We start from the raw sequence: 14,141 nt of genomic DNA, 5'->3' as shown, positions 1-14,141 counted from the left end.
GTCGTTAAACAATGACAAAGGGAGTAGCGCCTCTTCCTGTCATAGCAAGTTTCGCGCACTGTATCTACACACATCTACCCCAACTGGCACGGAAGCTTACACCCACTTTATTGCCAACGTGTCAAAAATAAGTGAATGGATGCACACTTGACTATACATGCACTACATACGCACAATTAATGACGGACTACACCGATAGTGCACGAATGGTAGAAGCTGAATGTTTCGTGAATTTCCACAAGAATAAGCGAGTTACTAGGCTTGTGCGAATAGTGCTTTTTTGGTTCGAAGCGAATTCGAAGCGAATAGTAATTCTTCTCGAATAATTTCGAAGCGCATACTTCGAATAGTACCAAGAAAAAAAAAAAAAAAACAGCAGAGGGCTCAGGTCTGGGATTTATTCAAGGAAAGTAAACACCTTGATTATTTACGAAAATCTACAAATTTTCGTGCAAAAACACTAGCTGTTCCACATGCTAGGGTTTGCGGTGCTCTCTTCTGCAACTTACAACGGCTCCTGCAGTGGAAAAAAGCCTTTCACTTCTTGTCTGGGTGGCTGGTATCGAAAGATACCTACGGGCAGCTGCAACCAGGGTTGGGTAAAGGTGGCTGCCCTTGCTTTTCCACCACACAAGGGGGTCTTCGGACCGGGAAAGAAGGGGGGCCTTCAAGTACCCAGCAACCTCATCCGAGATTGTACGGCTTGACTGATGATGTGCACGCGAACTGAAGTGTGTAAAAGCACTCCACACAGAGTCCTCTGATGGGTCTGCAGAGCAGGTGCTGTTCTCACTTGTTGCTGTACCATGTTGATCAACTGGCACAGTCTCTTCTGCTGCCGTTGTGAGTAGAGTGAACGCCCATTCTTTTGCGGGTCGTCCAGCATAACAGACATCTTTGCATCTAGGATCGACCAACATTGCCAATGCAGGAAGGCGTGACACCTTGATATCAGGGAACCTCATCTTGATGCTACACAAAAGGCTTGAGGCAAGCAATGCTGCCTCACCACCTTGGGAAACATGTTCAGCTAGAACCACCTCAGTACACTGCAACAGGGGAATGACTTGTGACAGCGTGGAATATCTGTCCCCAGACAGTTCAGTTGTGGCATGGTCAAGTGGCTTCAAGACTCGCACTGCTGCATTCATAAGCTTCCACTCACTTGCGTTCACGTTTGGAACTGCGTCAGATTCTGAAAGTTCTACAGTGATGACCGTACGGAGCTTCACGAGCCTGGCCATCATGGCATGCTCACTGTTCCATCGCGTCGGGACGTCTTGTATAACCTCGAGAGGGTCCAGCTGCATGTTTCTCTGAATTTCCCGAAGCCGTCCTCGGGCCTTGGCACTCCGTTTGTATCTAGCCACAATCACTCTGGCTTTACACAGAGCTGCAAAAACCCTGACACTTCTCTTTTGGCATCACTGACACACAAATGGAGGGTGTGTCCGAAACACTGCACACCATTCCAGGACGACCGCACTACTGCAGAAGTAAAGTTCCTTCCATTATCTGCAACGACGATCGGCAGAGTATCGTGGGCTGGAAGTTCCCCCTCCTCGATGACACCTGCGTTAAATAGCTCTAGGTTTGCTGCAGTGTGAGAGTCTGTCATCTCCGTGCAAGCCAATCCATGCACGTGTTGCACGAAGTCACTGTCCATGACGTGAAAAGTTACACAAACATAGCTGTCATTTGCCCGCGATGTCCAACCATCAGTTGTGATTGAAAGCGACTCCACTCCGCTTGCAAAAATGTCCCCGAGCTTCTTTTTCTCCTTCTCTTTGCTAGATGCGTAGAGGCCTGGAATAATGGCTCTCAAGAACGTTGTCCGAGACGGCACGGCATAATACGGCATAGCGAACATAGCATCATGTCGAGGAAACCCGGTTTTTCGACAATGTTGTAGGGGTGCATATCACGAGCTACGAAGCGAGCTATCATTTTTGTCATCTGTTGGGCTTTTGGGGCCACGCTTTCATTTTCGGCTTGAAACTGTCGGTTATGGATGGCTGTTGACCACTCGCCTTGCTTGCCCCCTTGAGCTTGGATGGCCTTTCGCGTGCGTCCCGCTTCTCTTGGTAGTCCTTGTGCAAGTCTGGGTGTCTCCTTAAATGCGTTGCTAGGGTTGTTGTCGTACTTGTCGGGGTCTTCAGGACTGCCTTGCATTTAAGACATCGAGCTTCGGTTCCTGGTGGAATCTTTACAAAAAAGTTCCAAATCGGATGGCCGGCCGCATGCAAGTCCCCCATGGTGCTCTCTGGAGCACTCTATACTCACAGAACTATACTCAGAACAAAGGCGAATGCCTTTGTTCTGAGTATAGTTCTGTTTTCCTGGTTTGGTTTGGATTGGATTGGGAAAAGTATTACTGAAACCAAAACTTCCGAAAACGCCTTCTCCCTGCCGCGTGTGGCTATTCGTTCGAGCCGAATACTTCGAAATTGCCGAATAACACAATTCGAATCGAAGCGAATATCGAATAGCGCATTATTCGTTCAACTATTCGAAAATATCGAATATTCGCACAAGCCTACGAGTTACTAGCGATAATGCTTCTTTGCTACAAGGTATTCAATGTACAAAACAGCTATGTTTCTAGCCTTGTGCGCAGTAAGAACAAATCTGTTGGAACTGAGCCCACCCACGAGTGACCAGGCAGGAAATAATCAGCTAGTGATCGCACCGAGCAACTTCACTGAGTCAGAAACTGACTAGCCATCGCTTCAAAATATTTGCCGAATAAAGAACAAAGAGCAAAACACACTAATCCTGACTGAATACATGAGCGGAATGTTTGGATAGCCTGGAATACATATTTAGCCCCCCTTTTAGAACGAGCACCATATATGCTGCTAGTACCGTTTCGACATAGCTTAATCAGCTCCGAAAGCATTTTTGCACGTTCTCTGAAGCTGTGACCCACCCAGTCACCGTCTATGATATCTCTCAATCAGAGGTTTGCTTGGCCGCACTTGCGTCATACACATCCATTCTAAACACGGAGGCAACGAAGGCAGTTCAGGCAAACAACGGACGCATCACCACGTGATCAAACATGGCAGCGCCCACGGGATTGCCGTGAAAAGGGTCAATATTTGCTGCATCCCCCATGTTTCCTGCCATATGTGTTGGTCTTTCTGTATTTAAGCTGCGGCTTTGTTTATTTTTGCACATAATTTCTACACCGTGATCTACTCGTATTTATATTAATCCTTTCAGGGTCAATTACGTACATGTACATTTAAAAAGGGTGCCTCTTTTGATCATTTCTCTCGCTTGGCATGTGCTGCCACTCGACGGAAACACGTGGAATTTTTTACTTGCGCCAATGCCTCTCCGAGGTTTTTTTTTTTTTTTTATGGCACCGGTGCGTCAGCTATCGCTTGCGCATCCGGGCACGGCGCGCGCGGCACCGGCGTGAAAGTTACTTTTCTCCTGCGGCGGATCCCGCTTGTTGCACGCATTAAACTGATGGCTATCTGGTTTCAAATTTCTCAAAGGGTGACCGCTTCTTACTTGATCGTTTATCGCCCACCGCGGCGCGATTACACCTGTTCCCAGGCAGGCGTGTATATACACAAACGATGCTGCAATTTTTGCGTCTTTTTGGAGACCACAAATGCTCTATCGCGCCTTGTTGGCAATAAGACGATGGCTTTTCTCTTGTTTCGGTTTCCGGACGTGCCCACAACCATTTTTCAGTGCGCTTATCTTCGTATTCATGAAGAAACATTGTGTATCTTACAACACAAACAATTTTTTACTGTCACTCTAAAAAAATTAGGACGATATTTTTTGAAATAGGTTCCTTCGAAGAATTTAAATCAGCACTAAAAGAAATTGACCCTGGGGGGGGGGGGGGGGGTCGCATTTGACAAGAAAATACGACCCTCAAAGGGTTAAGAATTGTAGAGTGATGCTCCATGTTTAGGTTACCTTTGTTCCTGGATTTGTTACTAGTCGCAGCAATTCCGTTACTCGTACTTTATCTTTTTTGTCTTCCCATAATGCTTCACCTAGGGGACTATAAGGTATGTTAAATAAATACCAGGCTGAACCTTTCCTAAGTACTAGTGTCTAAAATAATGATAAATAATTACAAATGTCGTAAATAACGAAGAAGGAATGATAAAATGGCACGATAGTCAGAAGGAATCCATGCTTCCGCCAGACTGGTACACTAGTATGCAGAAGTCAGCTTGAAAAACGATAAGATAGCTCTTGCTCCGAAGCTGTCTATAGAAAGACCCTGCAGAAAAATGTGGTTTAGGGCATGACCAGCGTGATCTTCAGAATGGGTTTGTGCAGAGCTGTTAGTTTTGGAGGCCACTAATCAATAGCAACGCATTTAGCGAGGGCTGTACCCAACGGCTGTAACTGAATGCCTGTATCTGATCTGCACCAAAATCCCTTTAGTTGTGTGGCTGAAATAAAAGCGCTACAATCACACGTCTGCATGATAATAATTGCAATCCAGTTCCCCTACACTTACTCAGCTGTACAACCGCACAAAATGGTCGACGCCCGTAAAATTTATGGCTAATCCTGAAGACTTGGAAGATATGCATACTAAAATACGAAACAATGTACAATCAAAGAAAGATTTTTCTCGGGCATGTCCGATAATTAAGAGGCCTTTGCGGCACTGCCATAGGCCCCATAGAGCTAATGCACAGTCGTAAGTCACCGGAGTAGCGACTATCCGCACTAGTATAAGCCGTACCGCACTATAATCAAAACATTGTTCAAACGCTGCACACTTGCAAAACATGTAGACCAAGCAGCCGCACATATCTGAGAATCGAAGCATGCAACTGGGACGTTTGCATCCGTTTATATTTACGAGGAATGTACAGAAGACATGCGGTCTTCACATGAAGCAAGCAAAGTAAAAAAAAATAATAATAAAAATGCTACAGAGAGGAAAGTAAGTCGCTGACACAATTTTCAGACCTGCTGAATTATTTGAAATCCTCCTGGGGCCATCAGCTCTCCAGAACTAAAATTTTGTCCGCCGTGCATTGTTCCATTTGTCGGACTGATTCGTATGCGTGCAATGTCGAAAACATGGCGACCTCTAACGAAATTCCTGCCATTCGAGTGTTTTCCTTGCCACCTGTGCCCTCACTTTCGTTTTCAAGGCGGTTTCTTCCTTTTCCATGTGCCATACAGCCACTGCTATGTGTTTCATTGATTTGGCACCAAACCACAAATTTGGTCGCTGACTACTCCCGACGAGGCACGCTGCTTAGGCCTAGCCGGCGCAGGTGTCGGGTGGCACGCCGTCACAGGAAGCGATGACATAGAGATTGGGCGAAGTTTATATGTGCGCGTACTGGCAGGAATGGCGGAAGCTCGCACGTGGACAGGAAGCCTTAAGGTCAAAAATAAAACTTGCGGAACACCGCTTGTGTCAACAATTAAGGTCACACGTTATATCTGTGTTCAGTGCGGAGCACGCGCCGCTGACAAGCAGCCGATCCATGGTTTCTCTGTCGCCTAGGCAACCCCCACACCGCCCACATCACACTGCCACTTCTTTTTTTCGTTCCTTGTTCGTTCATTGAATCCACGTCTCATCCTCTGCATAGTCCTTGTCACTTCCCCCTCCCATTGACAGCTCACCTCGTTGAGAAGCATGCTCGCTGCCACGCTTGTCTACGGGGTTTTTTCTGTGGAAGCCGCATCATAACCAGTATTTCGCCTTGCACAGCTGCAATAAAAGCTGTATGCATACACGTTCAGTTTTATGGAAGGGTGAACGGGAGCCGGAGAAGGCCACATTAAAACTGTGTCTGCACTACAAGCGATTCTGTTATAAGTGGTCTAAGCTGCATAAGGACGTTTGAAATTTCGGAAGTTGAAACCTTTAGGCATCCGATTTTCCGGACTCTTTGCCATGACCACAGGTTTGACACGGTATTAATGAAAGTCGTCATCACCACAATTTTGATTATCTCGCAGCGTTGAACCAGCGGTCTCACACGCCAATCCGCTAGTTGTAGCCACCGGGGCAACGCTAGGCCCAGGTGCTTCAACGTTCGCTACCAAGCTTCCTGCCGTTCAGTGCTGCGTTCTTCATTGAAAGTCACTGCCAGTAATGGTGCTGACTCCGCCTTTGTCATCTTCGCCGATGGCTTCAAAGTGCAGAAAGTATGGCAAGGGTTGGACATTGCGTAATGCCAGTTCCCAAAAGTTAGCTTTGCTACAGTACAGCAAAGTTATGCGGCCAAGCATATGCAATTTATTGCGGTGAAGCATACAAAGAATAGAAAGGGGGTCCCTGACATGGGACACAGTATGTATTCTTTAATTGTACACGTGTCCACCCACTGTCTTCTAACACATTACGACAACCAATATGCCTAATAAGTGTACTGGCCGACTTTCAGAGCTGTTTCGAACGTGCGTGTGGCGATTTGGGCCCTTGGGTTCAGTAAAGGGCATGCATTAATGTTTGCAGACTGCCAGATTTTCCTGAAGTTTTCCAGCCCCTAGGGAGTCTGAAAAATCAGACGTTGAGTGTAAAACAAGATATGGACGCACCTTCTTGGGTTGTTGCTGTGTTGAGGCCTCATGTGTTGGTTTTCCCTGCGCCTTCACTTTGGCCATATACTGGAGGATGGGCTTCTCCTCTGAGCATCAAACATGAAAAAAATTAATAAATAATTAAAGAACAAGAACTGAAAACTTAACTCTGTACAAATTCCTATAATCAGTGCAATGTCAAGCATTCTCTTTTAAATGAGTACGACTGCACATGCCATGAATCCTTCTATGTATGAAGAAATATCTTTTTTCTTAATTGTGACATCAATTATATGGACACTCCAAACGCATTCCTGCCGTTGCCATCGTCGTCACCGTGAGGTTCCGTATAAAGTCCAACAAGCGATAAACTCGTCGCCGCGCACCGTATGCTGTACTTGCAAGTGAAAGCGCGCGAGGGCCCCGCGCTTTCACGAAGAGCGAACGCACGGTGGAAAGCAAACACGCCGTGCCATCTCCGTTCGTGCGAAAGACCGTAGGGGGATGGGAGAGACGGGAGGGGAGGCAACGTTTATCTGCGGCACTAAATGCGTATCTTGCGACCGGGTGCAAGGGGAACTGGCGACTCAATCTCCCATGCAAAAGGAGGAAAGCGGGAAGGCAGCGTGGGAGGGAGGAGGCCCGGGGCGCCTTCTACTCTGCCCGCATCTGCGAATTGTACTTTGCCCGGCTGTGGCGGTCGCCCGCACCGTATCTTGAAAGCGATCTGCAGACGGCTCGTAGCTTTGTATGAGCTGTGCTTTCGCTTCTCAGTTTCCATTGAAGTAATAGACCGCACAAGCATTCACTCGCTGCTGCTGCTGTGCTTGCTCACGCCAGTGTTTTGACAGTGGTTGTTTGCGGTCATCGAGTGTGATCTATTCATGTTTGCTTGAGCACGCTGACACCATACTTGTTAATTCAGTTAGTAAGCGAATATGTCCAAGTTTATGCAGCCCATAAAACTACTATCCTTACTGCGTATACTCTACTAGTAAATTTGCTATTGCAATTGATTCTTCGCCTTTCGGGCGAAACTGCGACTTTTTTTATAGATGCCAATGGCATGTAGAGGTTCGAAAAATCTTGAAGTGTGGGTATGAAGAAGACAGATAACCATCACAAATGCGTCATTTGAAGTTTCAATAGGAGATAAGAAGAGGGATTAAACAGGGAATTGCAAAGGGATTAGGGGAAGACTTAGATTTACACTTCTGCCTAAAGAACAGCGGAATCTCATTAATTCAAGCTTTAAAAGGAGTGGAGAATTATTCGAAACAAACGAAATTCAAACAAAACGGAGCCCTTCCGAATATCGCGCTCGATAACTTACAGCATGCAATACAGCTGCTCACTGATAATTCAGAATCCACAGGGACTGCATAAACATCACTAAACACAGGCAGCAATGCTGAATTTCCAGAAATAAGTCTCTATTCCAGAAGACGCAAGAAAAACTGGTTAATGCAACACTGCACACATGCACATAGGCTTACAGGCGACCTTGTCAGTCTTTATTTTGACCACTGCCGTGGCTGTCGCTACAGACTGACGAAAGTACTGTCTCACAGTGTACCAAATCTACATCCCCTGCAACTTAAACAGAGGCCAAATGCAATAGCCATATGATCGTGGATTTCTTCGCAACAGTCATTGTCCGGTAGTTCCCTCACTTATTCGCTGCCCTCTTCAAAGGAGATATCGAGGGTGGAGCTGGCGCCGTTTGGAGCAGCCTGACGATTGCGACCGATAAAAATTCATAATGGCCATCAAGAACATTGCCCAAGACCACGTTGCAATTCAACGCATTAACAAACAAACCTGGACGCATGCAACTCGCATGGCAAACCATAAATGCAGTCGTTCACATGTTTGCCATTTTTTAGCAGCTTGGATTGGCTTGTGCCGTGGTTTCAGCAGAGCCTGCTATAACTAGATCGACTAGGCCACTATAGGCAGACTGTTACTCTGAGTTTTAAGGAAGCACCGGCAACGCATCAAAACATAGCTTTTCTACTATACAGTAGAGTCCCGCTACAACGAAGTTCACGGGACACATGAAAAGTTTCGTTGTGGTGGAACTTCATTGCCACAAAATTATTATGTACATATGTACGCCAAACGGCAAAGCCGCGAACGAAACCGAAACCATTGTGCGGGAAATCTTCGCGATGGCGTGGGGGCAAAGGTTGAGACGTATTGAAGGTGGCCAATAAAGTATCAACTTCAACAGAGAATGCATTTTGCACCACTGTTACAGCATTCTTCGTACATTTCGGCCACCGCTTAACCCAACACGTGTGCCCAGCCGATCGCGAAACACTCATTTTGCGGCACATGCACCGTCGCAATGAAGCGGTTTGAATTATCACAATTTCACTGCATATTTATGACAAACTCGGTAAGCGCAAGGTAAGCTTGCGCTTACAAATTATTTATTTATTTATTTATTTATATATTTATTCATATTACCCCACAGGCTCCAGTGGAGCATTGCGTAGGGGGGGGGGGGGGGGGGTGTTACAGAAAAAAGGCAATAAATAAGGCATAAAAAGAACTACATAGCAGGAAAAAACAAGTAAATTTGTACATTGGAAGGGAAATAGGAACACTGGTAATCATAAAAAAAGATATATTAATACAAATTATTTAATACAATTACCAATATACTAATACAAAAATATTAATATTATATTAATACAAAATCTATATTTAATACAAATTACCGGAAGTTTTATTTCTAGAAATCGGTCAGCCTGGATTTCTTACACTTCACGGCAAGCGAAGGCATTACGCTAGTCTCACAGACCGTTAAAAGACTCATCACAATGTGATTGTCGGGGGCTCCAATAACTTTTCTGATGAGGTCAAAAGGATCCATTACTTTCAAAGCAGTCGTCGGAGTCAGTGTGTCTAGCGGGTTGTCATTTTCCCCAGACAAAGAGACGTTGGCATCATGTTGACAACACCGGCTGCAACGCAGCCGCGCGGGTGTCGTATGCGCTGCATATGTGCGCGGCCGCGCGGGTGTCATAAGCAATCTGCGACGTGCACAAAGTGCGCGCCCATGTGGGCCTCATCTTCAACGCAATCTGCAATGTGGGCAAAGTGCAACTAGTGCCGGTAGAGCCGTGTGCGCTGTGCTTTCGACGTTTAGTTCGCGTTGAAGCAAAAGATGGCACGGAGGTCAATTCGCTCGCTGCTATTGCCGCGCCTTCTTAGTCCAGCGTGTTGACACTGAGTTTCCGCGGTAATCGAGCGAGATGTAATCATGTTTACCTGCACGCACGTGACACCGTTATTGGTCATTTAGTTAGTAAGCGGATGTTTACAAGTTTATACGGCCAATAAAACTACTTTGCTTAGTTCGTATAGCTGTCTACTAATCTGCTATTGTAATCGATGCTTCTCCTTTCTGGCGAAACTGCGAAATTTTTTCCTTCCACTTTCTGCCTCGGCGATCATAGGTGCCTTCTCCTCGAGAGAAAGAAATTTACGCTTCTTCGTCGGCTGCAGATCATTTACGCTTCCTAAAGGGCTGCAGAAGATAGCGCCAACCTTTCCTTTTCTCATAACGAACCACTTAGTAGCCATTTCGACCGGACACACCACAGAAAACGGCAGCGATTGCGGAGATCCTGAGCAGTCTCGCGCAGGCGGGTGATGACCACGCGTGGCTTAAATCGGTACTTTGAATTTGATTTCGTTTGCGAAAACCTTGTTCAAGCGGACATACGATCGTCACAGCTTTGGAAGGGCCTTCTGATTTGACTACTCGGCAGTTCCAATTTTAATTCAGTGCCAGTTTTGTTCTCGAAAAGTTGGTTGATGCGGAAATACCGAATAAAACGCCTTCGTTATGAAGATACTTTTTTTCTATTGTACTTTCTATGGGCAGCTGACGGGGAATAGAAAAATCTTCATTGTGGCGGAAATTTCGTTGTAGTGACGTTCGTTGTAGGGGGATTCGACTGTACTTGGTCAACTCTAGGAGTGAATTGGATGTGGTCGTGGAAGTGGAACGGGACGGAATCAGAACTCTCAAGCGGCGTGCTGCAAGGTGTCCAAAATTTCATTGAAGCTGACCGAATTCTCGGTCAGCGACTGTAACGGTGTCAATGAGGTGTAGTGTCTTACCATAGATTTCTGTAAGCGCCGACTTGAAAATTACGCATTACTGAGCAAGTGCGGCTAATTGAAGCTGGGAATGCAAAAAGGATAACTGCACTGCTGTGCCCCGTGGACAATGTGCCTATCAGATAACGCCACAGCATTCTGCACTGGTTATTCGTTGGCGATAAGGAATGCCTTAAGAGCCTCATTCTTTACTGCATCATCAACTTTCTTATGCGCTGAAGCGAGGAACACAATGACAGTATGCTCAGACGATGCTTTACCTCTATTTCGTGGAGAGGCGATGCCTGTACTATAGGTTAACTTATCATGCAAAGTCGAAGGACTCAATTTCCACGGTATGTGTCATTACGGTGGCTAGTGATGTATTGGACTTCGGCTCGTGTTTGTCGAAAAGACGGTCCACAAGGTTGGAAAAGTTTGTTCGAAATAAATGTTGCACTGTTGTAGGAGTTCAAATTCGTGGGGGTACAGTAAAAGCTCGATGATACGAATCTCACGAGGTCACGAAAAATATTCGTATTAGCCGAAATTCGTATCATCCAAACACAATTAAAACTACTGTCGAATCTCGATAATTCGAACTCGAAGGGGCCCGAAAATTTGTTCGAATTAAAAGGACGTATTTTTGAAGTATTCGTGCACCATAGCATGATGCACGAATGGTGCGAGTCGTGAAATATCGCGGCGCGCAAGCGCATAGCAAGCGCGGGCCACGAAACTGCCCACGCCGGCTAACGGTCGCTTCCTGATAACGACAGAAAAAAAATGTCAGTTTCGCCCTAAGGGCGAAGCAATGAATGCGTTAGCAACACAGCAATGTCATACGAAGTAAGGTGAGCGGCTTTGGTAACAATATGAATTGTAGTAAACATGAGCTGATTAAGTAAGCAGGTGTGCTGCGGCGTAAGTAGACCGACATGAAGAGAGACTCGATGACCACGAGAAGGCGCGTGTTAAACGGTGGTGTTGATGAGAAGCGCTTCCCGTGGGCAGCGCGCGTGCGAAGGGACACACCTGTAGCGCTGCACTGCCGATCCGGGCAGCATTACATGTGCAGCATGCGTTGGAAAATGTGGCCCGACTATTACTAACTGAACGAACAAGCGTGGTGTGAGCGCGCACGAACAAACATGAATAGATCACACTGAATGACTGCAGACAACGACTGTCAAAACGCTGGCAGCAAGCGCATATATACGCCGCAGCAGCGGGCGAAGGTACGTGCGGTCTATCGCTTCAACAGAAACTGAGCGGCGAACGCATAGTGCATAAAGGTCAGAGCCGTGTGGAGATAAGAGACGGTGCGGCGAGCGACGAGCGCGGTTGTTGGCAGAGGAAAAGTGCGCCCCCCCCCCCCCCCGCTCCCTCCGGCGCTGGCTTCCCGCTTCCTTGCTTGCGCGTGGGAGAGATAAGAGACCGTGCGGTCGAGCGACGAGCGCGGTTGTTGGCACAGTAGAAGTGCCCCCCCCCCCCCCCGCTCCCTCCGGCGCTGGCTTCCCGCTTCGTTGCTTGCGCGTGGGAGATTGAGTGCGTTCGCTCTCCGTGATAGCGCGTCCCAGCACGCTTCCGCTCGGGCATACGGCGCGCGGTGAAGATTTTATCTATACGGAACCTCACGACGACGACGGCTATGGCGACGGCTATGGCAACGGCGACGCCGACGGCAGAAATCCGGTTGAAGTGTCCATATAATTGCTATCGCAATAAAACGAAGCTCCAGGGAGCGAGCGGGCGGCGCCGGCACACGGGTGCGCGCGGAGACCGTCGAAGGTGAGGGAGGAGGGCGGCAGGGAAGCGGATTTGGCTGCGTCAACTCCGCCGCTTCGGTGGCTCCACTCGCCCTCCCTCTCAACTCCCTCGTAGCTCTCTCACCTTCGACTCCGTACGCACATCTCCGTGCGCGCCCGCCGCCGTGCTGGTGCCAGCTTATTTTAGCCGCCCCCTGAAGTTTCGTTTTCTGCCGTTATCGCGAAGCGAGCGTTTGCGGGCGTGACAGTTTCGTTGGCCCGACTGTGCCGCCGCCGCTTCTTCCCTCTGCGCTGCTGCCGCAGCGTGCAAGGTCAACATGAGACTAGAAAATAGAGGAGAAGGGTTCACTGCCATTTTATCCGCGTGGCTGAGACGTCGGCACTAGTGTGTGCTAGAATACGGTTGTCTAGAACACTCTAGTCGGCACGTACACGCTTGTTCCGGTGCGATGCAGAAACGGCGACCTTGCAATTTGAGAGAGAAGAAAATTTCCGCCGCGGGTTCTTTTTTTTTTTTCCCGTTCCTTCGCGCGCGGCGTTGAGGGACCTCTCCTGAGCTTTTGCTCTATGGCGGTGTCGGAGCAATGCCGGTCGGAGGCGCCGCCGCGTTATTTGGCGCGTTGCTAAGAGCATTGTCGGTACGCGGTATGTTCGAAATAAGCGTGTTCGAATTAACGAGATTCGACTGTAGCTAAATTAAAGAGTCAGAGGTGAACTCACTCAGGCACATGTACGTAAAACGCATTTATTTCTTGAAGCGCCACCGCTTCAAACTCTTCGCGCCCAGTCGCGGAGTACGTCCGCGCTGTCCGGCGCCGCGCCTCCGCACCAAAAGAGAAGGAGAGAAAGCGCGTGACTGCGCGTTGTTCTCTTTCGCGGCCGTCGGTGGGGCGGCGTTTATTCGTATCAAACGACGCAGGCTGAAAATCGATCCGTAACAACCGTTCTCTAGCACGTTGCAAAGTAATGGGGCTCAGCTGGGACCACAGAAAAATTCGTATCATCCGGAAATTCGTATTAACCGTGATCGTATCATCGAGCTTTTACTGTATTTCCCAATTCAAATATGAGGTGTGTTCAAAACGAAACCGAACTTTTGCTATAACACCTTTACTGCTTATGGTACGACATTTTAAGTGCTGTCCCCTTTAAAGTAGTCCCCTCTACTGGCAATGCACTCTTCCCATCTTTTCTTCCATTTTTGAAAATCCTCCTGGAACGCACTTTCTGGAATGGCGCGCAAGTCTTTTCTCGCATTGTCCTATCTCCTCTACGGTTAGGAAATGTCCTTTCAAGGTGGTTTTCAGCTTGGGGAATAGAAAAAAGTCTGCTGGGGCTAGGTCTGGAGAATATGGTGGGTTGGGCACAACAGAAGTGTGGTGTTTCGCAAAGTAGCTGTGGACAAGGAGCGACGCGTGAGCCGGGGCATTGTCATGATGCAACATCCAAGCCTGAGTTTTCCACAATTCAGGCCTCTTACTGCGCACAGAATCTCTCAAACGTGCTAGGATTCCCTGTTAAACTTCTTTGTTTACCGTCTGACTATGTGGCACAAATTCCTGATGGACAGTGCCTTTGCAGTAAAAAAACACAACCAACATCACCTTCATTTTTGACCAACTCATGCGTGCTTTTTTTTTTGGACGAGGAGAACCTTTCGCCACCCACTGCGATGACTGCACTTTCGTTTCAACATTATAGCTATAAATCCATGTCTCATCG

At 47.5% G+C, this 14,141-nt stretch overlaps 1 protein-coding gene across 2 annotated transcripts in view; it reads right to left on the bottom strand.

Moving 5' to 3' along the window:
- The window catches only part of LOC119455477 (immunoglobulin-binding protein 1b), a 74,089-nt gene that overhangs the window by 26,065 nt on the left and 33,883 nt on the right, over positions 1 to 14,141 (bottom strand). For both annotated transcript variants that reach the window (XM_049668814.1, XM_037716885.2), the window contains exon 7: positions 6,553 to 6,641. In XM_049668814.1, the coding sequence (XP_049524771.1) occupies positions 6,553 to 6,641 (89 nt within the window). The remainder of the gene's footprint in view (positions 1 to 6,552; positions 6,642 to 14,141) is intronic.

The sequence above is a fragment of the Dermacentor silvarum genome, chromosome 6, assembly GCF_013339745.2.
Source record: "Dermacentor silvarum isolate Dsil-2018 chromosome 6, BIME_Dsil_1.4, whole genome shotgun sequence".
Classification (NCBI taxonomy): domain Eukaryota; kingdom Metazoa; phylum Arthropoda; class Arachnida; order Ixodida; family Ixodidae; genus Dermacentor; species Dermacentor silvarum.
This window is presented reverse-complemented; position numbering and strand designations above follow the sequence as displayed.